The 26,450-nt window shown below is 35.2% G+C and overlaps 1 protein-coding gene across 1 annotated transcript in view; it reads right to left on the bottom strand.

Moving 5' to 3' along the window:
• Nucleotides 1–639: 639 nt before the first annotated feature.
• The window catches only part of LOC138707539 (vitellogenin-2), a 28,413-nt gene continuing 2,602 nt past the window's right edge, over nucleotides 640–26,450 (bottom strand). The window contains exons 2-20 of the mRNA XM_069837081.1: nucleotides 26,075–26,098; nucleotides 24,138–24,283; nucleotides 21,014–21,154; nucleotides 20,760–20,915; nucleotides 19,684–19,908; nucleotides 17,891–18,738; nucleotides 16,020–16,188; nucleotides 14,745–15,352; nucleotides 14,429–14,645; nucleotides 14,087–14,342; nucleotides 13,415–13,652; nucleotides 11,643–11,934; nucleotides 10,000–10,228; nucleotides 8,769–8,960; nucleotides 6,793–6,950; nucleotides 4,512–4,661; nucleotides 3,960–4,431; nucleotides 3,117–3,274; nucleotides 640–1,719 (exon numbers count right to left, since the gene is read on the bottom strand). Of these exons, the coding sequence (XP_069693182.1) occupies nucleotides 799–1,719; nucleotides 3,117–3,274; nucleotides 3,960–4,431; nucleotides 4,512–4,661; nucleotides 6,793–6,950; nucleotides 8,769–8,960; nucleotides 10,000–10,228; nucleotides 11,643–11,934; nucleotides 13,415–13,652; nucleotides 14,087–14,342; nucleotides 14,429–14,645; nucleotides 14,745–15,352; nucleotides 16,020–16,188; nucleotides 17,891–18,738; nucleotides 19,684–19,908; nucleotides 20,760–20,915; nucleotides 21,014–21,154; nucleotides 24,138–24,283; nucleotides 26,075–26,098 (5,600 nt within the window). The 3' untranslated portion in view covers nucleotides 640–798. The remainder of the gene's footprint in view (nucleotides 1,720–3,116; nucleotides 3,275–3,959; nucleotides 4,432–4,511; nucleotides 4,662–6,792; nucleotides 6,951–8,768; nucleotides 8,961–9,999; nucleotides 10,229–11,642; nucleotides 11,935–13,414; nucleotides 13,653–14,086; nucleotides 14,343–14,428; nucleotides 14,646–14,744; nucleotides 15,353–16,019; nucleotides 16,189–17,890; nucleotides 18,739–19,683; nucleotides 19,909–20,759; nucleotides 20,916–21,013; nucleotides 21,155–24,137; nucleotides 24,284–26,074; nucleotides 26,099–26,450) is intronic.

The raw sequence follows: 26,450 nt of genomic DNA on the forward strand, positions 1-26,450 counted from the left end.
TTGAGTCTCAGTGAATTGTTACATCCCGGATTCGATTCTCGAAAGGCCAATCAAACATGAATGTCTCCGATCTGGCTCTCTGGAAGCCAAGGCAAGCCAACAGGCAAATTATGTAATCCATTTCTAAGGACTCTATCCCTTACTTTATGTCAGTAATTCAACAGCTCATTTTAGGAACAGTTTTGAGTAAAGAATGACATGTAACTTAAGGCATTTATAAGATGTTATTTGTCTTTGACTTCAGAGGAGGATAAACATTTCGAAAATTCCAAGATTTTCAACGTATTTGCCTGTAATGGAGACAGTATTCACTTTTAAGTCACCAGTGTTTCATTCCTGTGAAATTTGTGTTATACGTTCTTTACAATTACCGTTATTTTTGTCTAAATTAAATATTAAATTATCTGAGATAAATATTTATCAGTAACTGTTTTAAATGAGCAGTATTGCGAAGCATGGAATGCTTAAGATATTGTACAACACACCAGAATGGTTTCCACAATCAGTTCAGGACACGTCGCTTCGTGAGGAAAGATCTATGATTTTTCAGAGGATAGCCAGTCAGAGTATTTGTGCATTTGAAGGTGTGGCATTGGATTTTTTGACATTATCCTAATTTAATAAATAAAATGCTGGTAATTAAATCTGCAGTTCGTTTATTAAATACATAAATATAGATGCTTCTAGTTAATTTTGTGAAACAATATTGTGAATAAATAATACATAGTAACTACAACATTTCTTTTAAAATCAAATAAATTCCCTATCTCTTATCTTATACAACAACATAAGGATTAATTAAATTTTTGAAACACACCTCGAAGGAATAGTTACACGTAAATTGACGATATCAGTCTTCCTGCTGAAATCTGGACTCACTCCCTTCCTGACAAGTTTCGTATAATGGTCAGCAGTTGGTCCAGGTGGGAAGCATACAAATGCCTCGGTCTTCGTGGTGTGAGCTTCCTCGCGACATAGAGGAGCGCATTCTGTCAGGGCCAACTTACTGATACATTGTTTTCCGTTATGGGTCACTATTCTGTGAAGATGCATGTGGCAGTTCCGTGAGGGTTGTTGTGCGCGATGGAGCTTGTTTTCACCTCTGGGAAGAGCGGATTCATTTGATTCCGAACTTGAGCTCGAAGTGGAATTGGATTTGGACGACGAAGAGGAAGATGAAGACGAAGACGAAGACGATGAGGAAGAAGATGAATCGTCATCAATATCATACGGTCTGATGCCAGATTTCTCAGCGTGGCGAAGGTTGGTCAAGTTGACGAGCTGGACGTCCTCTCTCACGCAAATGTTTTCATCTCTTAATCGTGACCTGTCCAAATCCCTTACGAGTGTATAGGCAAGGATTAGGTCCTCAACATCTCTCACGTGGCAGTTTTGCGGTGCCTTGAAGTCTGTGGATGGTTCGCCGTCGAATGTGCCACACAGACCTCTGACTTGGTTGCGATAATGGTTGCCGGCGTGCAACATGACTCTCTCTCCATCATAAACAAACACCAAGCTATCGTTCAGTAGATCTAAATGCAGAGCTTTGCTGGGTAGTGCATATGCTACTGCAATCAATTCATGCTTATAGTGGATAAATGCAGGACTTCTTTCGTATTCGATAACTTTATCATTCATTTTCAGCTCTGGAGACGATGAAGAATCGCGAGGCTGTTTCATTTCGAATTTCACTTCATCTCCACGGAGGACTTTCAGCACCTGTCGGAAATGTCAACAAACGTAATCGCATTAGTCATGTTATGTATCACTAGCAAGAGAAGACAAAAGAGCTAGAAATAAATTATTGAAAATAACGTGATTACAATTGGACAAGAGATTAAATAGAACATTTTTAAGAAGATAATTTAAAATTTATTATATTTTTAGGTATAAAGTTTCCAGCTTAATTTTAAATTGTCAATTAAGTGACAAAACCGCCACGCATTCCTCCAACACATTAAAATGTCATATTGACATGCATTGTGATTGTACTATATTTAAGTTGCTTCTTATACACTGAGAAAGTTGCGTGGGATTCATGAGAATTATTAAACCTATTATTCAACCCTCGCGTACTTGAATAAGTAAGACTACCTATTTCCATTTTCATTGAAATCACCTCAAATTTAATAATAATAATAATAATAATAATAATAATAATAATATTAATAATAATAATAATAATAATAATAATAATAATGTAGCTGCTGTTCAGTGTATGACTAGTTACCGACCTGAATAAATGATAATTTAGAAGCCAATGTTCACAAACTATTCTAAGAAAATTCTTTTCTGCAATGTCCGTGGAAACATTGGTGTATCTCAGTCAGAATAGAAGCCGTTCCACCGTAGTTCAAGCATGGTCTAATCATCTCGTGCAGGTTATGTGGGCGTCAGCACTTGGAAATCTTACGGAATAGACACATTTCCGTCCACAGCGCATCCAAGGTCATACTTCAACCACCGTGGAACGGCTTATACTTTGTCCACAGTCTAGTATATACAGTCGCGAAGCTCAATACGTAGTAAATATGCAAACATTAGGTAGTTGCTCACCACTAGGATCGCTAATATCGCCTCATTACAGGCAATGCAAAATAGTACCGTCACAGTCTATTGTTTCTAGCACCCTCAAAACTCAAGCTTCGTGACTGTATATAGTAGACTGTGCCTTGTCTATGAGGCAGATAGTAACTCGATGGTACATAATCACTAATTTTGCTTTTTTAATTCTCTCCAGAATGCCACCGAGATCTACTCAGCCTCTTATCTGAGTACAGGGTGTTTCCCGGAGTGAAAGGCTGTCGGAGGGTGGTTCCGACCACACAACCTCGTTTTAGTGCCGAGTTAATGAAAGCAGAAAGGTCTAATTACCTGATCCCCTTGCGTAATCATTACGTGTAAAGGTATACATCACGTTACTTTTAAGTCAACAGAAGATTGTTAATGGTATCGATATATGGATTCAATGGTAACCTTAACGGAATCTCTACACATCAAAATTAATCTTATTTGACAGCATATCATTACAATTTGAAATAAAAAGGCTAAGTTCATCTCGTAAAGAGTACAAATCCCACTCAACAGTCCTAATAAATATTAACAGACCGACTTACCATCTTGCTGTGGGCCTGTTTCGCTGAAACAGACACCTGCTTGTAGATCTTGCTTCTCGGTTTATGAAACATCACTTCGACCCAGTCATTCAGCATATCGTGCTCGTAAGTTCTGTTATCAAATGTGTTCACCTTGGAGTAGTCGACGACGCAGGTAGCTGCAGAAACAACCCTTTATTACTGTCAGCTATAGCTATAAGATTTCAATGACTTCCAAAGTATGGAAATACCCGACTGAAGCATGATAATATGTAGTCTACTATCAATGTTACAATCTAATTTAATTTTTAATTTCCATTCATTAAGTCTCATACATGAAATGACGAACCAGGAATGCCTGAAACCTAATGCTTATTTTACAATCTTCTAGTCCACATTATCTCAAACATCTGACCCGTCTGGATTTTAGCTTGCAGACAGTGCCATTTCTGACCAAAATATAGCGGAGGAAAACTTTTTTTTTTTTTTTGCAAATACAAAGATTTCCATTGCAATCCTTATTCCGCAGTCAGTTAAGTATTTTTATACCATCATTGCAACTTTCCGCAAATGTTTATTCTTAACTCACTGTTTTCCTACCGGGCATAACTTGACTTTGGAAACCAATGTAAAGTTTTGAATTTATAAATTCCCATTACAAGGTGCTGTAGGAAATGCAGTTTGGAAGTCAAGTAACCTTAACCTATCAATTAAACATATTATGAACGAAATTTGAATAAAAATATGTCTTAATATTTCCACGTCACAATAAAATGTTTCTTCGAATAACTGTTTTTAAATCTTATGGTTAGAAGGCAAATAGTGATTTTCATCTATTGTGAATAAACGAGCGTTTATACTTACGTTCGTAATATTGTGGGAAAGCAGTTTTGGCAACCTGAGATAGTAGTGGATATCTCGGATTTAGACTGAACAGAGCTCTTGCGTATTTGTTGTACACGCGAACGTCGGTGAATTCCACGTTCAAAATCGGTGCCTTCACAGACACATTTACAGCATTTATTTCCTCATTGAACTGGACTTGCACCTCTACAGAGTCCGTCTTGCGTTCATCAGGATAGACGTTCTCCGTAATGTATGGGAAGAAATAATGTCTCAGGTAGCTATATGCCTTGTATGTCCTGTTCCTGCATTTTTCTGACAGATTTTCGTATTTAACTTTGAAAAAGTATTTATCAAGTTTGCTGGCTTCTTCGGTGACGTTGCGGCAAGCAGGGAGAAGGTAATTTTTGTTGTTCTGTTGTGCGGAACACAACTGCGCCATATCGCTTTCTGCAACGAATTTCTTTCGCTCGTCCGTACGCTCAAATTTGCCCTGTGAAATTAAAAATAGATTGGTTATGCTTGCAATATCAATGTCTCCACCAATTCTTCTTCTTATATAGAGGAACGTACCTGGAAATATACTTTAGACTTTTTCTCTGGAGTATCACCGAAGTGTACCTCACATTGAATTTTAGAAGTAGGGTCGAATTCCAGTGCTTTACGATAGTCGATTACAGGCACTTGTGGCATCGTTACATTCACCCTTACGTGAGCGTATTGCTGAAATAAAAATTAAATCAGAAATTAATACTTTAATTCTCCCTTATCGGCGAAATTGATATCCGTAGATTCAGTTATCACTGTCAAACCCGGAGACAATTTTTTTGCGTAATTTAGCGTCTAGAGTCTTCATCTGAAGAGTTTTATAAAGAGTGCAGACAGCGAGGCGCTCGTGTTCACGAGTGTAATAATGCATAATCTATTATTATAGTAATAATATTTGCTTCTCCTAATGTCTTATACTTTGTAATTTGCCAACTAACTATATCATGGGTATGTATGCAATCGAAAAATAGATACAGGGTTCGCTATTATCCGCGGTATATTTTGGAACATATCCCCCGCGGATATGGGGAATTACTGCATATAAACTCTGAATAAAAGGATGTATGCGATGAGATGATGGAAATTTGTTGGGATGCCAAAGGAGAAACTAAGCTCCCGGAGAAAATCCCTCTGTTACCTGGATCACGGGCTTGCCCAACACATTTTGTAAATCAAGGGTACATCGGGAATTGAACCCGGTTCCACAGAATTGCATGTCTAGCGGTCTAGCTATTAGAACAAGATGACGGCTATATATAATTTAATATCAACTGGTTAAATTATTTATTTTCAAGTAATAAATATCTTAGTGTTCAGATTCTCTCAACGTTTATATCTGGTACTGACACGATTACACAAAAGAGATTCACTGTGCAAATCCGACAAATGTGACAAAAATATTTCTCCTAAACGAAACGCTTCACGCTTCAATAATATAGTTGTTCTTATTCCAAATAATTTTTCTTTGATAAATATTATCTTTCAAATATTACTAAAATTGTCATCCCGAGCAATATTTAATAAATACCATGAAAGAAATGGCGTGTATTGAAATCAGTATCATTTGTTCTTAACTTGGCCTCACAGTCTTTTTCGTATTCACTGGTAAGTACATGTATATATCTTATCTTGTTTCTCACATCATCGTAAATGATGAATTGTCTATGAAAATACTGCGAGCTGTCGGTGTTGGATGCAAATACAGTGCAAGAGTATTAAGGGGAGTCTGTACTTCCATATCTTACAAAGTTAAATTCCTCAATTTTGGGTACACCTTTCTCAGAAGTTATGAAAGATACAATGTAGAAAAAATAGGTCATATGTAACATACCTTTATGTCTACAACCGGTTAAATAAATTTAAAATTCTACTCAGCGATTGGCAAAGAAAAAAGTTCATTAATAACATTTTTTGCATTAAGAATGACTGCAAATTATTTTTTTATTTTTGTTGAAGATATAAATAAACTTAATTCTTTTAACCTACTGTGTAAAGTGCGATCTCATTGATATTGTATATTAATTTCAGCCTTCTGAGTACAATACTTTCTGAGAGAAGTGTACCAATGACACTAAAAATAAGAAAGTGCTGAAAAATGATATCAAAGTTTCCGTATCTTGCAACGTTAGATTCCTCAATTTTGGGTGCACTTGTCTTAGAAGTGATAAAAGATACAAATGTAGAAAAAATAGGGTATATGTAACATACTTTTATGAATACAACCGGCTGAATAAATTTAAAATTTCACTGAGCGGTTGGCAAGAAAAAAATTTTCATTCATAACATTTTTTGCATTAAGAATTACTACAATATTTTTGCTGAAGATATGGTTAAAAGGTGACAATTAGAAGAAATAAAATCATATTATCATTTTACATGTACTAAACTATCGAAAAACGATAAAAATTTTTTTTTGTCAAAATTCGGTGTATCTACAGACTCCCCTTAACATTTCTCACTTTGATTAGAATGACTCGTGACTTCAATTCCGCCAGGGATATTCAATACTTGTCAGCCAAAGCGCACAAGTTTTTTAGTACAACGTTTCAAATAGCTTGCTACACTTAATATTTAACAGCTAATGCAATATACAACTTCTCATGCACTACATGTTATACATGCATTTTAAAAAGTTTCTCAAGTACCTTTGCTTAACGGAAATTTGAGAAGATATAGGCCTAAAGTTAAGTATTGCAAAGCTGAAGTGATCTATTAGAACATAGTGGACATGTTTGCATAAAATTCTTGAATGATTAAGCATAATTCTTTACATTTTGTGGATTTGAATTAGTCGTGTTCATCTTACATGTTTTCTTTCTGCATCATTACTATGTGCCCTCAACATAGTGCTGATGTGTTCGTTCACTTGCGAAGAAGCCAACGCTCCTTCTACCTCATACTTGGAGTACACATTTTCTTCTCCCTTGAACGCCACTGAGACTGAGGCATAATAGAGTCTTCCAGCTGGAAAATCAATTCAATAAACAGTTAATTAGTTTGATTGTAATCACAAATTTTGGTGAATTCCTTTACATCATAACATTTCTCTTTTGTGTGTGTTGCTTGTAAACTTAAATAGCTGGAATAAAATCTTTCACAGTGCTTGTTAACTAAACAGACTTAAAATTATCCAGTTCATAAATTTAGTGAAATATTTCTCAAGTGTTATTAATTACAGAAATAATTTACTCCAATAATTATGTACCTGTATAAAATAGCAATTCTTCAAACGATACAGCAAAAATGAAGGTATTTGGGACTTTCATTAAGAAATTAAGAAACTTCAAGTAATGCCACTTATGAGCGTATGCTTTCGTGGTCGTGTGGATTACTGAAATGAAACTCTCCCACATTTCGCATCTGAAATATTAATAAATTAATTTTTTCGTCTCAAACGTTATAGCAAACATGTGACTAAGTTTAGATAAATTTAGTGTTTCAAATTTCAGTAATCCAAAACTTCTCTATACTAAACATTATATCAACAAGGATAAGATTTATTTTACGGCAAGTCTTCACAGATTCTATGCTCTAAGAGGGGAGTCTTACTAGGAATTCATTATATTAAAAGTTCGTGCAACAATAAATTTCATATAGAAAGTACAAAGCTATGCGGCCAAGTTGAGTGATTCATTTAAGTATTGACTAAACCACAATATAAAGGACGCTTATTTTTTAGAACATTTATTTGGAAATAGTCACAATAGTATAAATATATTTATTTTTGTTTTCAATCATAATTTTCGTTAAATTACGATATTTGGTCAGAAGTTGGCAGCAATAACTTCATGCATGATGCGATAGAACTTCGTTGAATGCGTGAATACCCAAGGTGCATTACCAGTACCCCTTGCTATGAGGTAGTCGCCATATTGTGTTAACTGTGGCTACCGGTATAAGATTTGCTCCGTAAGTAGACGTTTCATCCAGCGGAACAAGTAATGCATTTACAGAGTGTAATACATATATAATTTTGAAGCCTATTTTGTGTATTTCCTGGCTATATTTTCAGATTTACATTTACTATAGTGATGTCCTACTTTATGGACATTATTACTAATGTTGGAATTGTTTTTAAGTTCGCCACTGCAGCTTCTTTCATGGCCAACATAGAATCATTCGTTGCTGCTTCTCTGAGATTGTTTTAAACAGTTGGCAGTTTAAATAACTGATTAGAATTTTTAACTTTAGTATTTAAATGAGTGATGTTTTATTTGTTTTATAGGTAAAGGAACACTAAAATTATTAATCCTGTGATAATTTATTAATGATAAAAACTTTGTTAAATTCCTACTATGACCATTTTTTTCTGTATTAAAATATATTCCTTCTGTACTCTGATCATATTAAAATATTATATGAATTTACACCAAGGACACAAGTGGCGAACTTAGGGAAAACATGCGTCCTTACTTCGCCAATTGCATCCCCCGTGTCTTTTTTCTTCTTGTACGAGAAATATTGTCTTATTCTTTAAGAAATTTTTATTTAGGACCCTCTTTAGTATGAATATTGCAACGCAATTTTTTTATATTTTAGAAATATTACTTCATAAATTTAAGAATAAATTTGCTTGAGGTGGCGAACTTAGGGAGGCTTACCTTACATCTCAGATATCTGAGAAATTATCGAGACACGAAATTGTGTTCTAATATTATGCATGGATACTACCTTAATAAAATAAGGTGTTAACTTCACTGTTTTACGAATCCTTCAGTTCTGGAATGTGACACCTGAGGTGACTGATAGTGCAGGAACTTTGGACACTGGGCTGTAACTTACCTCGTACTGCAGGAAGAACTATGTCGTACAGTTCTTCTCGTTGGGTCTCAGTGTCGGACACTTCTAGGTTCTCCAGAGGCGCACGTTCCTCGTGTCTGCTTCTCCTGTGCTTTCTCGATGCACTTCTGGGTCTTCTGATCTTGGAGTGCTGACGGGTTTCCTCCTCTTCTTCGGGCTGTGTGTAACGGTTGTCTAACGAAAAAAAAAATCAATTAATGCACAATTTATGTGTAAAGCTGTATTTCTTATATATTTGAAGAGTCCACTGCAAGAATGATGGATGTAATTTGGAATACATTTTGCAGGAGAAGCAATTGAAAGTTTGAAATGCTTAGAGCTCAAAGCTTAACTGAGATTTTCTGATTACTGGACAATGACTATCAGTGTTAATGCCATATAACTCTCCATGTACATTCTATATGCCTTAAGTTATGCATTGACAGTCTTGGTTCATTTTCGACAAGAAAGTGACATCCATCATTCTTGCAGTGGACGCTTCATTTAAAAATATTCAATCCCTTCTTGCTTATTCTTCCAATGAATTTCCTTCACAGTTACTATATTGACATTTGTAAGTATATCAAAGAAAATCAGACACGTTGACTCTGACACTACATTATGTTCTAATTTACATTTAAGAGTATCTTCGTGTGATATTCTATAAGAACTAATGTTTGAAATTTCAGTACAATTATTTTTCACAACTCTTGGATAGAACACTAATATTTACTCTTAGAATTTCAATAAGGGACAATGCGGTATAGTATCACTTTCTATTTTTCATTCTGACTTCATACCTACAAAGGCATCAAGAACTTCTAATGATTTAGGTTTTCTAAAGTTTTCCCTTCCGACTGTACACTGATTATGAAATACAGGAGAGCCTTGAGTAATTCTCTAAAACAGATGTAAATGGATTAATATCATCTGAGTTGCCTGCTTTCTTTAATTCTAAGTTGTCGATTACTTTGGAAGTAAAATTCGGAAGACATTGTTATCTTCCCGTGCTCTAACAATAATCTACAGCTAGTACTGTCTTTATTGATATCCAGAAGTTACTTCGAACTTGATTTTCAGTTTATTTTGGTGAAAATGTTTCAAGAAATAAGTTACTAAATACTACGTAATCGAAATGAAAACAGGCTTCCTTAAGTAAGAAGAATTATGAATGAGACAGTTTTAAATTAATATTACCTCTAATTGTTACTTATAGTAAAAGAAATGTTTTTACCATAACTGGCTTTAAGCTGAACCGTCTTTGCAGGGCTATTATGAGAGTCGAAGTACAATTTGAAGTCATAATAGAAAACAGGTTGAGCTTCCCAGCCATAGTAGAATGCCACATTAGGGTAATGGAGGAAGTAATTGCTACTAAACCACTTGTAGTCGAAGAACTGTTGATCTGTTTCGAAGTTGTAGTGATACACCATTCCAACGCTCTTACCAAAGTTGCCCTCGTACTACAGAAAGAGAAAAGTTGATTAGTTTCTCATTCTGGTGTGTTAGTGAGGTAGATGATATAAATGACGTGGTGGTGAATTTATGTAACAATAATAATTTGAATTTAGCAGTTCGGGAAATCTTGTTCCACGTAACTTTCTTCGACACAAGCTTCACAGTCTCTCTAGATATGACTGAGTCTGCTATGATAACGTCCGAAAATTATATATACTATTTATGGGGTAAAGGTTGGTAAATTGTGATACGAGTAATATTGTGATAGTTCTTCTTGAGAATTTATTACAATTTTACTGAGCGAGAGGAAGATCGGTTTTTTGCGTCAACATAGTATGGGTATGTTCTTGGAGAAGTTTCTGCACAAAACCGGTCCTTCTCTCGCTCAGTAAAATTGTAATAAATTCTCAAAAACAACTGTCACAATATTACTCGTATTACAATATTACCAACCTTTACCCTTTTTCACTCCAGTCCCTCTTTCATCTAAAACTTTCTCAAATGTGATATCACTGTCATGTGCAAAAGTGTATATAGGTTCTTCGAAGAAAGTGAATTATAAATAAATGAAACGAAATTTTATTCAGTATGCGTCCTCATTATCAATACACTCGATGTCGATGATTTGGAGTCATAAAAATGATTACAGGCAGAAATGCATCCAAAATTGATCACTTAGGAGAAAAATCACTGAGATGAGATGGAAGCATTCTTAGTGTTATTGCGGCATTAATCTTAGTTAATAACGATGAATTAATTAGTGAATTTTGTTTCGTTTAATTGAAAATTACTAATAAATAATATATCAGATGTTCACTCTAGAGGTAGTCCTCGAGATACTGACCACATGTTATTCGTACAAATAAAAAAACATCCTAATTATTTCAATTAAAATTTACAAATGAATCGGTTATTGTTGAAAGGAACTAAGTCCACTTTTTAAAGTTTTGAGATAATCGAAAAAAAAAACGATTTGTGAATAATCTATCGAAGATTGAACCAAAATATATTGTACACATGAAATATATGTGTACAATATACTTTGGTATAATCTTCGATAGATTATTCACAAATCAGTTTTTTTCGATTATCTCAAAACATATATTTCATGTGTACAATATATTTTGGTTTAATCTTCGATAGATTATTCACAAATCAGTTTTTTCGATTATCTCAAAACTTTAAAAAATGGACTTAGTTCCTTTCAACAATAACCGATTCAAATATTTTCCATAAAATTTATTTAGAAAAAACCTCATGGTTAAACAAGTCAATGAATGATAAATTTATTGCAATATTTTCTCAATACTGCGAAACGGAAAAAAATAATCCATGAGAAGTGATAAATTGCAACAGATATCAAGTTATGACTGAAAATTCAAATAAAGAAATACATGAAGTTCTGTTTTGTTGACTTACCGCTTTACTTGGACGCACGCGTATGTAACTAGTATGCTCAGCTTCCACATACGGTACCAAGGATTTGATGTCGTGCACGGTGGTGAATGGAATACCTCTTGCTTCCGCCACTTTGAAATTATCTTCATAATATGGCTTGAAATCTGCCGCCACTTTATTCTTATCCAAGTTCACATGTACACTTACGTTCAATGGAATTTGGATCATATGTTTTCTCTGAATACCTGTTACATACTCCTTCTTGTTAAATGGAGCCACAACTCCCATGTGACTATGCATGTCGAAGGAATATCTGAAGAAACACAATAAGTTTTAACCTATATATCTGGAGATAATAAAGGTAGTCATAATTATTATAGTTGTACTTAAAGTATACAGCAATCCGAGAAAAATAATGAATTTAAGTGTGTTTTACTCCACTTATTACATGAAAGGAAAATCCGTATTAAGCATTCACAGTGTCCCAAAAGACTCCATACATAGGGGAAGTCAGTTAAAAATAGAAGTGTCCAATCTGCCCAATGTGGCGGCCTTCGAGAGTCTGGCACAGGTCAATTCGTTGCAACCAGATCAGACGCACACGTTGAAACATGCCCAGCGTCGACTATGCGTGCCTGAAGATGGTGCAAATATGAGATTTTCTCTTGGTAGCCCTATGAGTTAAGGTGAAGCCAAACGTAAAAAAATCAAGTGGTGTGAAGTCCGTGAGGCGGGGTGGATATTCGATGGTCCTCGTCTGCCGATCCAAAAGTTGGAAACTGCCTGTTCATCCATTTTCTTCCTATGCATGGAGACTTTTTAGATACCCTACACTCCTTTTATATTTAAGAGTTGCTGAGTATAGAAGCACGAATATTTTTGTGTAATAATAATAATAATAATAATAATAATAATAATAATAATAATAATAATAATCGTGGCACAACAGTCCTAATAGAACCAAAGCTTACAACGAGACTATCAGACTAACGCCCACTAATATCAGCAGAGTTGAACTATCATCTAACTTATATGGAGTAACGTATGGTTGGCACATTGATACATCTCAGTCGCCGAAGCTGATTTATTAGACCCGATTACGCTACTCAATGTAGCTTCCCCCTTCTTTACGGTACTGGGTGAGCACCAATGTATAAACTAGTGACTTTTGAAGAGGAAGTCGACCTGGGTAGCTCAGTCTGTATAGCTCTGGTCTTGTGCGCTCGAGGTTGCGGGTTCGATTCGGGTCCAGGTCGATGGCATTTAAGTGTGCTTAAATGCGACAGGCTCATGTCAGTAGATTTACTGGCATTTAAAAGAACACCTGCGGGACAAAATTCCGGCACACCGGCGACGCCGATAAATCTCGGCAGTTGCGAGCGTCGTTAAATAAACCATGATAAAACAAATTGAAGAGAAAATTTCCACTTCCTGAAGACTCGAACAAGCGAGCATTCCGTGTCGCCAATTCTAAGCATAACGCCTTAGACCACGCGGCCACGGATTGGGACAATTTTTATGTACTATCGGATATTTCCTTTATGTGTGTTAATGCCTATGAAGTAAATGTCTCATAAATACTTACAAGTGAACACCACTACGTTTTGAGCGCAGAAATACGAGAGTCACAATTTCTATTTCAAAAGTTAAGATTATTATTATTATTATTATTATTATTATTATTACTATTATTATTATTATATTATTACTCTTATATGAAAAGGATTGCTAAGAATTTCTTTAATGATAATGAAAGTTTAAATCATCGAGTAACATAAATCATTGATACTCACACAAATGAGACATCTGAAGTAACGTTGAAGATCCTGGGGAACTTATGTGGTTTACCATGATCGTATGGTTTCAATGGCATGATAAATGTCTTAGCTGTAAGTTTCACAAGTGTTGGTCTCTTGAATGTGAAGAAGAACGGAACGCCCATAACGTTAGGATAGCCAACTTTCAATTCCATTCTGTTGTACAACTTATTAATATTCGTAATTTGTGGTTTCTTGAAGTATTTTTTCAGCTCTGTAATAGAATAAGCCACAGAAACAGTGTTACTTATTGATGAGTGGAAGGAGTAGAAACAGTACGTCAACAATACAGCTTTTCACATACTAATGTAAAATTTATTTTGTTAAAAATTCCTTTGTTAATTATGACTATATCAAAATAAATAGTTAAGAAAACATAGTGGAAATAGTTTCAATAATAGATGGAATATGACATTCACCCAATTTAATACAAATAAAAGCGCTAGAAAATTACAACTGTTAAAAATTGCATGTGTCCTAAGACTCCAATTTATAATTTTGCTGTAAGAGCTTTATTATTGATGGATTATGCTTTAACGACGAAATGTAATATTGTCTCCTCTCAATAATTTATAGAAATTTCTCTCTGCACACCCTTAAATAATATTTTCTGATAATTTTGATAAATATGAATTAATCGATACTAACCTTCTCTAAATTCAAATGAGGTTTTGTTTAATGTAAAAAATCTCTGAGCGCCGAAGTAGTCGTAATGTACATTTCCTTCCAGCGGATCGACATTCTCTTCCTCCATTTCCAATAAATTTGCAATTTCTCTCAAGTCCCAGATATCATCGTCTTCTGCATACTTTGAATTTTCAAGCTCATCCTGACTGTCATCTTTCTTAAACTGTTGTCTGATGAAGTCAATTACATCTCTTACACTTGACACTGCTCCCCCAAACTGTAAAGAGAAGCGGAGAACCGTTGACAGAACAGTTCATCATATCATTACTGCACAATACCGAAAGAATTAGTTGATACACTTACCTTAGCTTGATCATCTCTGTCACCGTCAATGATATTGACCAGCTTATAGAAGACTGACTTGGGCATGAAACTGTCTCGACTTCCGATTTGATTGTATAAGCGCGAATAACCAACGTCAATATCTCTCCTGTAGTTGTTGAGGATGAAACTCTTGGAATATGAATCATCATAAGGCTTAGAACTAAGGATTTTGACTGCTGCCTGAGCATTTTTGGCTCTGAAATAAATATGAAAAATGATTAAGCACAGTCTAGTAAGGATGAGAAGATAGATCTTAACTAAACTATATCTGCACGTAGAATTGAAATCATCTTACGTCTCTTTTTTGTACGGTCCCTCAACTTTTGCAGCAGATCGAATGGCTGATTGGACGGCGGAAACTACTTGATGATTCTTGTCGAACTTCGTGTATTCGGCGAGTCTCTGGAAGAGTTCAGCCGATACATCTGTCTTCATCAAGAGATATAAGGCGGCGACACGGATTTCTTGGGTCTCTCCAACGTTCTCGAATAGCCTCAGTAAGATATATTGAGCGACACTAGGTTGTGTTTTGACAAACTCGTCCAGACAAAATACCATAGTGACACGCTCATGTGTACTAACGGATTCTCTTCCGACTAGGTAAGGTTCAAAATGCCTTATGATGTCGGCGTGTCCTGTGTTACCTAGAGCACGGGTATACACTTGGATTTTATGGCTATCTTTATCCTTTACGGCATTCTTCAGTTTATTTGCGAAATACTCTATGTACTCTTTAACTCTGGCGGAGAAATTCTTAGGAACCATGCGACCGAAGACGTGTACTGGATATCGTCGAACAGCTTCACTGTCCACAGCGGCGAGACGGAGTAGTTTCGAGAAGGCGAGCACTGCTGAGCTATTAAGATACTTCTCACCATGCACTACTGGGTCCTTAACCATTTCCTGAAAATAAAATGTTTGCAGTAGTATAATAGTTAGTGGTACAAGAAAATATTCTTTTGCGAAAACTCATCAGCGATGTAGTTTTGCTTACTTAAAACTTGTAACAACATAGAAATTATATTTTTTTCTATCACAAATGCAGACATGTATGAAACCTGGAAATGTGACGGAACACTACCACCTAAGAACTCTCACTGTTTACATACTTGACTTGTTCTTATAATCTGTATTAGAACAATTTTCTTCATACTCACTAATCCGTCTTGAGTAAAAATATACTGGAATTCCCATTGTCAATTATGTTAGTGATGAAAATTGAATTCATATCTGGCAAAAGGAAACCAAATAAAAAAGTAAACCTTGCTTGAGACTAGATCGCGCCTACGATATTCATAAACGTTCACTAATTCATTTAATGACAGTCCACAATGTGTACAGGACGGTTAAGAAGCAAATTTAAAACTATGTAAAAAGGACTATCGTGGCTTCAAATTCAGTTTAAAACACGAGTGTCTTTTTTGAGAGGGGGGAATATAATATCTTACATGTTATTTCGTATTTTATAATTCTTACTTCGAGTGACAGCTCAGTGTCTTTTCAATGGCACGATGAAGTTAAAATTGGACGTGGACGTCTATCAGGATGAGGACCTGTCTAAAATACTTACAAAGAAATAGGCAATGTAGTTGTCAGTTGGTGTGTCGGCTGCGTGTGGAATAACTGCCACAACCTTTGCAGCTTCCTCGTCTTTTATGTACTCCTTCCGAATCCAAGTATGTACCATCTTAAGAGCGGCGGGTGTTCCGGCCTGAGCTACGCTATCACGGTAGGCTTTCCTGCAAAACAAACATCATTGCATTACGTAATGTCTCTCCTTTTAGATCAACTACTACATAATTACTTTTTAAGTAACAGTACCTTAAAATTTGAAAATATTTTATGTCGAAATGGTGATATTATGAAAAGAACTGATTTGCACAGATATGGTCACGAAATTTATAAAATATATATTATCAAGTATTGAATATGTAAGATTCCTTTATAAATGAAGTCCCAATTATCTAAGTGTAAATACAATCCTCCACCTCCTTTTATACACATTTGTAAATGTGTATATATATATATATATATATATATATATATATATATATGTTTATAACACTTGGGGTTTACTATAAGCAGTAACATGAGCTGCTGCCAGGAAGTCGAAAGGAGGATAGCAATGGCAAAGGACGCTTTTAATATAAAAGGGAGCGTCTTCTGTGGACCTCTGGAAATATAACTAAGAAAGAGAGTGGTGAAGTGATTTGTGTGAAGTGTTGCATTATATGAAGCAGAAACATGGACATTTCGACGAAGCGAAGAGAGCGACTGGAAGCATTTGAAATTTGGATATGGAGACGAATGGAGCGTGCGAAATGGACAGACAGAATAAGAAATTAAGCTGTGTTAGAAAGAGTGGTTGAAGAAAGAATGATGCTGAAACTGATCAGGAAGAGAAATAGAAATTGGTTGGGCTACTGGCTGAGAAGAAACTGCATAATGAAGGATGCACTGGAAGGAATGGGGAACGTGAGAAGAGTTCGGGGCAATAGAAGATATCAGATGATAGACGACATTAAGATACATGGATCGTATGAGGAGGCAAAAAGAAAGGTAGAAAATAGGAAATATTGGAGAATGCTGGGTTTGCCTGAGGGCAGAGAACTAAGAATGAAATGAATATATATATATATATATATATATATATATATATATATATATATATATATATATATATATATGTGTGTGTGTGTGTGTGTGTGTGTGTGTGTGTGTGTGTGTGTGCGCGCGTGCATGTATGTATGTATGCATGTATGCATATATGTAATCATTTTGTTCGTATAGAATAGTACACACATTCTTATGAAATACACATTAAATAAAGTAAATTCAACCCCATGACAGTCCAAATCGGCCCAGAGGGTGGCAGCAGGTTAAGGCTTCTACCTTTACAGACAATTGGCATTAATTACAGTAGGGATGTCAGTCCTACGTGTCCGCCGCCTTTGCACTAATGAAAATGCCCCTGGTACCAATTTCTGTTAGAGATTGAGTAGACCCCAGGGCCATAGTGAGGCTGAAATGATTAAATCATTGGAAAAATCCAAGACCCCATCGGGAATCGAACCCGCAACCTTCCAGCTTGCAGCGTTACGCCTTATCCGCGAAGCTACAGCACGCCCCAGCATACATATTATATGAGCGAAATATCGTAGAGTGTCCGTAAGTGTTATTTGACACATGCAGAAACATTCAATGCTTGGAAATACATATCATCTATGTACATATGCATATATTTATTACGGGTTTGTACGCTCAAGGCTCTAGGTACCACATGACATACATCTGTCTCATTCTCGAAAGAGGCACACACGAATTGGAAAGTAAATCAGAAAAATTGTAATTGGATTAGGACTAGCTGTTAAGTATCCAAAATTAAAGTTTTAAAAGATCTACAAAGGTCAACATTTAAATGAAATAGTTCACAGAACTTACCATGCGTCCAGTTTGGATTCATCTCCATTGTCTGCGCGTTCTACACGGTAGTACAGTCTCTTTGTTGCTTCTTCAAGTTGTGAGAAACTAGCTGCCCTTACTAGGTTAGTCAAGATGGAAAATCTGGAAAGTATATTCTTCTTAACCATTGTATCTGGCTCTTGTAATTCGGAGCTGATGGTCCTGGCGAGCAACACAATTTTTTCAGGATCAACCTCATCAATTTTACTTCCTTGATTTCCAACGAAGTATGGCATGAATGGTATGTTGGGTGCATTTTCAATGTGTGGCCTAGGTAGTAGATATTCTTCGCTGCTGCTACTGCTACTGCTACTGCTACTGTCGTTGTACATATTGATGCTTCGTTTACTATTTTGTAATGAACGTCGCGATCTGGAGTTGCGTGGTTGAGACTCGGTAGTTGAAGCACGGGGGTGTTTCTTAGAATCCCGCATCTCCTCACTGCTCCTGCTGCTGCTGCTACTGCTGCTGCTGCTCCTATGTCTGCTATTAGCAGCATTTTCTTCGCTACTACTGCTGCTGCTGCTACTGCTGCTATCTGAGTTACTTTCTAGAGCATATGCCGAATCTCGTTGCGAAGGTTCTCCTGTTTCAGCACTATATCTGTATACGAGATCTCCAACGTCCTTTGGTGGCCTCGGAGGTGGAATATGTTGCTGAGATTTGATTTCTTCCAATGTGACATTCATGCGACTTACGGATATTCCCTGTTGGCTGTTAAAGAGTTCAGGTTTCAGGACTACCTCATGAAAAGTGACAGAAGACCTAATGGTGAATCTTCCTGTTTCTTTGTTGCGAGAGACGATGGTGCGAGTCTGTTGGGAGCGCTGCAAAATATTAGGAGATATAGCTGATATTAGTTACATCAGAGTTTATTGAACTTCGTAATGTTGCTGATTTCTAATACAATATCCATAATAGACGAAATGAAAAACTTTGAGAATATTTAATTACTACGATTGGGGAAGATTTATAGCCCCACACTTTGAGAAGAATAGAGTGAAATAATGCATCGTATTATTCATATTATATTTAAATAAGTAGAAATAGAGTTCTCTTATATAAGAATTCATCTCTGTATCACGCCATGTTACTGTAAGACAAGCAAGTGATAATCGAGTAAAAAGTAATTAATAGTCCCTGTTATGTTTTTGCTAATAAGTCGTTTGGGATGGAAGCTGTTTTAATCCATAGTCCAGGAATTCTACAGGTCTATTGAACAAGATTAATATTCAACAGAATTTTGTACTTACATCAATTTATTATATCTTAGTGATTTTCAACTCAGATTCATTCAAATGAACTTCAGCTGAACAAATAGATATAATAACCAAAACAGGATGTGTATGTGCTAAAATTATCGCACACTCAACACCGTGTACATGTTAGTCAATGTCTTCATTAGAAATTAAGTATGAAGTTAAAATATTTGAATGTTTTGAAGCGTTGTTACACTCTATATCTTTAAATTAGGATTGAACCCCAACTTGAAATAAATTATTTCATCACACAATCTCGCTCTTTTCTCTTAAATCTATTGTCACTTTCCCTCGTTGGTCAGACCTGAAACTATTGTAGTATGTACTGTGTAATGTCAGAGTATCGTCAAAAAAAGGGTAATTTCTCCTGGTGTATTAATGAAATGAAGATGAATATTGGCGAACTTATTCCCCTAAAGTTTCTTGTTGACTGAAAGTTCCTTCTGAACCTAACCGATTTGCGTCCGTGTCTCCCAATATAATTCGAATATAACTAAATTAAGTAATACTTACAGACATGAATCCAGCCTTGTTTTGTGCAGGGAACACGTTATGGAAGTTATAAAATCCATGGACATAAGACGGCAGCTTCTTGCAGTCGGTGAAGTTTTGCGTCTTCATGACTTGCAGTACATTCACGTTTTCCTCCTCTATTTCCACCAGTGGTTGGGGAAGCATATTAAATTTTGTGATTGGTGTGATGTCATAAAGAACTTCGCAGCGTCCAGTTACCGAACTCTGAAAACAGGAGGGAATTTCTTCGTAACGTTTTATTCATGCCAAGCTATTCTATTGTGGACAATGCTGTATTTCATGGAGATTATGAAACAATACCATTAAAGTCATTTCCCAACACAAACTCAGAGATGGCACTCCCAAAAGAAGTGAAATCGGGTCTTCGCCGCTAAACGCAGAAGAAAATAACTCAAAGTGGCTTACTGACAGTTTTATTTCAGGGCACTACTATATTTCGCTTTGACTTAGTAGCATAAAAATTTCAAGCAGGAAACATATTCTGGTGGAAGGAACATTGCACTTATCTTGATACATTACAATATACAGTGAGCTCTTCTATGTTGATTTAACACAAAATTTATAAAACTCAAGCCAGATGTCTTGCTCGTGTATCGCTCAGTGTATGTGGCAACACTTTATTAAATTAAATAGTTTATAAAGTATTTTAATTTCTTTTCCTTTACGATTCACGGGCAGCTAACTAACATGACAGCGGATTTTGGCTGAACGGAAATGAAAATACATGCAAATGAGCTAGTTGTGTGCTGTAGTTTTTTCTGCCACTGTCTTTTCCAGAGTTACACTTGCTTTATTCCAAACTCATAAAAAATAGAGATAACCTCCAGATATTAAATTGGGATGTAGGCCTAACGAGGAACCGGTCGATTGCTAGAACATGCGATTTATGAATTTTAAATATTAACATGCATTTACTGCAAATTACGTTTTCTTCCGGGTTTATATTGAAATATAAATAAAATATGAAACCGAACCAACTATGTGCTAATTTTTTTTTCACTGTGATGTGAGTAGAGCACAATACACCTATTGCGCCCATATTCATTTGTACTTACTTCATGAACTTTGAAGATCTTTCGGAGACGATCCTCTTGCTCGTCTCTTGGGTCGGGTCCCACCTCTTTCAAATTAACCTGAATCTGACTCAGGACTCCTTTGATCATGTTGGTTTCCCAAACAGGAGTATCTTCTGTCACTATGAGTTTATTGAACTGAAAGAACAAGAAGTCACGCATGAATTCTATGATCTCAACGCACTCGTGAAAATTCAGCTTTTGTGCAGGTTTGATTCCATATTTTCAAAACTTACCTGAAACTCATTACCCACGTGAACCTCGAAGGGCTTGTTCTTCATGCCAACCCTCTCCCAGTTACTTTCACGTTCTTCAAACTTCTGGTCCCAGCCATCAGGCAACATCCGGTGCACTGTCATGTGATACGTGTCTTTGAGCTGTGAATATTACAAGGTTAATAAAATTATTCCCACACAATGGTTGTTTCGACTTCAAGAAACATAAAGGAAAGTTATATACCGAAGCAGGAAAATATACATAAGCCGGAAGATTATCGAATGACTATTTAAATTAGATGACAAATTTAGCTATATAATTTCTAGATAAACCAGTTACAAATTCCCTAGTTCCATATTTAGACAACCCTTAAAGAAAATTAAATCTCTCCAGAACGTATTTCTATAACGGAATTATATATATATATAAACCCTGCACCCTTTGTTCTTCTCCTTTTTAAGTCTACTTGTGGCTCACTTCTCATCATTTCTAAGTTTCACGACGAAACAATTGAAGGGTTCAGAGCACGTGCCACTGAGCGGTGACGTATAATTCCCACTACTGTCGTCAATTACGTTAGTATGACATTGAAGTGACGTGATATGAATACAGTGAAGGACAGGCCGAGAGGGAGCTGTTCTACTTTCCACTACTGACTACAGCACGCTTGCACAACTCACCCGAGTGAGGGAAATTAGTAGGAGATGGTTCATTACGTCACAGCGGTAGATGCGGGGACTTAAGCAGTTCTCCTCACTCGGTTCACCATGCGCAAGCATGGTTCAGAGCCATAGTGGGCCAAGCACCATATATTAAAAACAGGGAAAACAAGGGTTAAAATTAATTGAATACCATAATTCAAATAAACATGTAGCAAGTAATATAAAGTATGTACATTAAGACCAATGATATGTCCATTTTCATTAAACTGTGGTATTCACTGAACTTTAACACTTGTCTTCTCTGTTTTTAGTAAATAGTGCTTGGCCCACTATGGCTCTGAACCCTTCAATTGCTTTAAATGTTCAGACAATGATTACACATCATTCTGTGTGGGAGAGGAAAGTACGAGAAAATAATATTCGTCGTCCAACTTAATTTGTTTTGGATCCCTTCTTGCCGTTGTATCGCCAGAGAGATTATGGAATCATTAAGCTGTTTTGAAACGCAGGATAAATCAAATCCTTACATATTACTCAGTTAGAAACCCCGAATTCTACTTCGCAACATGATCACCGTGAAATTTACAACTGTCATATTAAAGTAGATACGTAACTTGAGGCTATGGATCGGTGAAAATAACGAAAAAGAAACATTTAAAAATGAAAATTTTGTTTTTAACTCTAAAAAATACAACAATGGTTCAGTTTTCTAAGTCTGTGCTAATTTGGCACCTATGACAATTTAAAGTCCCTCAGGACGAATTTAAAAGTACCAGCGCGTGCTTGGAACTGCAGTCCTTCAAACTGACACTCAGCTGTCATTCTGACAGATTTTTCTTTTTCATTCTAACTAATTTTACTTTTCATTCAGTTCATATTTCACGCTATTATGTAGGGCAACAATGTATGTGGTAGATCTGTATAGGAAGGAAGGGTATCGATAGTATATATCATATACATGCTGTACTTCGACACTCGTTTTCTCGATTTTACAATTTTCAACATTTTGGAACATTCAAAATGTCTAATGAATGCAATTTTTCTCCAATCTCAGTGAAATTTTGCACAGAAATCCACAAAAGCATGTGAAGTAAACTGACACATGTGTTTTCTGCTGCTATTGAAAGTTTCAGAACACCATGTGTTGAGAATGTGATAAATTAAAAAAAAAATGAAAAATTAACAACTAAAAGAGTAAATATTTTTCTTCTCAAAACGTAATTGGAGAAACAAGAAAATCATGTGTCATATCTTACATACACCTATCAGAAATACATTAAATATAAATTTAAAGAAAAAATTATGTGAAGGTTGGAAATTGGGACAATTATAATTCAGAATTAAAAAATACATAATTGTAAGTACAAAACTAATCGGAATATCAAAGTAAAAATTTGTGTATGGCATGTCCACATTGTAAGAAACATGCGGTAAAAGTTTCAGGTTAATTTGTGTAAAACTGTAAGAGTTAGAAATTTCACAGTTCCAAAGCCTTAATGTACCACAGCTAATTGCGGAGCTAAATAAGTTCTAATTGATTATTTATATCATGAACTAATATTGAATTCCTGTTAAGGGGAGAGGATGGTATTTTTTTAAACTTTTTTCCTATTTGGTGTAAATTATTATTTTTTTGTATGTAGCGAGCTCATAGCTGTGGCAACTCAACCAAATAAAAATATTAAAAAAAATATTTGGGGGCCCAAATTTGAAAAAAAAAAATATATACCCAATGCAGGATTGTACTAAAACCGATATATCTAAACCGTTTTTAAAGAAAGATTCAAACAGTTTTTGCAATGTATTTGCAAAAGCTTGTTCTACAAACTGTCTGTAACAGAATTTTGATATTAGTCCCTACGTTTGTAAAATAAACAATTAAAATTTAGTAACAATTTTCTGATTTCCTTTCTTTGCAAACAAACGGACGTATTTTTAAAATGAAATCAATTAACAAAATTCTGCTACAGAGAAAACTTTCCTAATAGTCTAAAGAATGTGTGTTCTAAATTTCATGCATGTATCTTTAATAGTTCAGAAATTATATCCATTTTGTTTGGCAATGTAGCAACAAATGAAGTTACAGGAAACCGATAAAAGTGGGCGAGTGATTTAAAAATCCATAGCGCAGGAAGTATAAAAATGACGTCTCAACATCCGATGAGGGCACAAATACACACAAAATGTTATGTAATGCATTCCACACATATGAAAGGTTATTTTAAAGAAAAAAAAAATTAAAAATTTAATTTACCGGAAACAACAATAAAAGTGGGCGAGTGATTTAAAAATCCATAATGCAGGACGTTTAAAAATGGCGATCCACACATATCACAGAGTATTTTAAAGATTTTTTTTTAATTTAGTCATTTTTTATCAAAATTCCATCCTCTCCCCTTAAGGACTCGAATGTACTTTCAAATATTGTAATGATACCTCATCACTTAAAGTGCATTTACTTAGCGAAGATATTTCTACTTACCTGTCCGCGGAGTACAGAGGGTGTGTGAGGTTCAATTACAAGTTTTCCCTTGAAGCGGAATCCGCTGTACTGATTTGCGACCTCGTGTAAGGCCGTGAGAGTTCGTCCACGTACGTGGTACTCGTACCGCTTGCCGGGTTCCCATCCTAAACAAAATTGCGTTGTTACTACAGTGCAACTCAAGCATACAAAACTTGAGGGATATGATCTACTTATTAACTTGAACAACTTTTCAATAACATATTGGAAAATGTCTTCCGGTATTGTTATAGTTTGTAATCAGTCGTTGGAAGGTGACCTCACGCAGTTATTTATAGTTGAAATGAAAAAAAAAAAAAGAACTATCTCTTCAGCGCTTTGTCCTTCATTCGTGGTCTAACTACTTTAAGTATTTGATAAAGGTATATGTACGTGAGCGACCACAAATATTATCAGAAAATGCAGGCTCTAAATTTCTAAAATTTTATAAGGAAATGAACTCACAATTGGACAAAAATTACAAGGTACCACAACAAGACTTATTAGAACTTAAATATCTGATAAAAGCATGAAAAGGGTACTAATAATATTTTTTAGAATTCACTTTTTACTTTAAGTTAAATTTTCTAAAATTTGAAAATGTTCACGCATATTATTTCATAACTCCACAACCATTAGAGATAGAATTCTCAAATCTTGTACACTGATTTAACATGCACTTATGCAAAAGGTAGACTACAATAATGCCCATTTCTTTGGAAATAGAAAAATTAGGTCACAAAACATTATGTAAATTTTAATATATTTTAGATAGAACAAATAAAAAATTCATTGTATTAAAATAAACAACTCTACATGTCTGAGAGTAGTCTACTTTTCAGAAATAAATGTTTATTACACGCAGGAAAAATATTAAAGATGTCGGAGAGACCATAACAATGTTATAGTTGCCAGATGATGTAACTGCAGATTTTTTTTTCATACTTTCTTAAAACTGGTTTGAAAAATATTATTAGTAACATTTTTTAAATACATTTATCAGATATTGAAGTTCTAATAAGTCTTGTTATGGTACCTTGTAAATTTTTGTCCAATTGTGAGTTCATTTTCTTATAAAGTTTTAGAAATTTAGAGCTGCATTTTCTAATATTATCTGTGGTCATTCACGTAGATACACCCTTAAGCAACTAATATCATTATCAATGCAAAAAAATATTATTCTAGGTGTACAATTAAGATTTTCCTGAATGCGTAACACAACTTTATCTATACTGTTACATATACAATTTTGTAATTATTCTAATAGACAGATTAATATGCGCATGTGAAGAAAAATCTAGGGGATATTTTTAAATGTTTACATTTCTCAAAAGTAGAACAATTTCAACTACAAGTATAAATTTTTCACAGGAATATCAGTAACGTTCTAGTCATTTATTACTGGATTCTAATTTTCGTTATTAAATGTCGCAGAAATAACATATATGATTTGAAGAATTGAAAAAGTGGTATTATATTATTTAAAAGTATTAATACTTTCTCTGCACGGCTTCAAGAATACCAATCGTCCTGGGTAGAGCAGTCGGTATAGCTCTGGCCTTCTGTGCTCGAGATTGCGGGTTCGATCCCGGCCCAGGTAGAGGCATTTAACTGTGCTTAAATGCGACAGGCTCATATCAGTAGATTTACTGGCATGTAAAAGAACTCCTGCGGGACTAAATTCCGGCACACCGGCGACGCTGATATAACCTCTGCAATTGCGAGCGTCGTTAAATAAACCATATTTTTTTTAATACCACGATTGTGTCTAGTGAGGGCAGACATCTTCGAGGATTGACCACCAGATCTCTTGAACGCGGCATCAACATCACAGATTTCTGCTTTAATTGAACTGATAGCATTGCGCAATAGAATGAAACCTACAACATAATTATATTCAAATCATGTCTTAAACTTACCATCCAAGGCGGCCGCGGACACAGCTGTGGACAGAAAAGAAAATAATTAAATAATTACAATAATAAAAACAAATCATAATAACAGAAATTCATACCAACAATGCTGCAACTTTATTAATTTATTACATCGAACTTTCTAATTAAGTTAAATAGATCGAGAAACGCCTACAAAGTTATTCCAAATCGTTTGTGACATTAAAGAATTACAAATAAAAGGAGAGATGTTCTTTTGTTGTACATACTGTCGCTTTTCCAAAACCTCGTAACTCCAGAAACGAATATTTTTCAGTTAGAACAAAACTATTAATGAAACTTTACTTTCCTTTCAAGAATAAAACGAAACTGAAATATGGTGTGTTAATAGGCCCTTACTTAC

This window comes from Periplaneta americana, chromosome 10 (assembly GCF_040183065.1).
Source record: "Periplaneta americana isolate PAMFEO1 chromosome 10, P.americana_PAMFEO1_priV1, whole genome shotgun sequence".
In the NCBI taxonomy this organism is placed as follows: Eukaryota; Metazoa; Arthropoda; class Insecta; order Blattodea; family Blattidae; genus Periplaneta; species Periplaneta americana.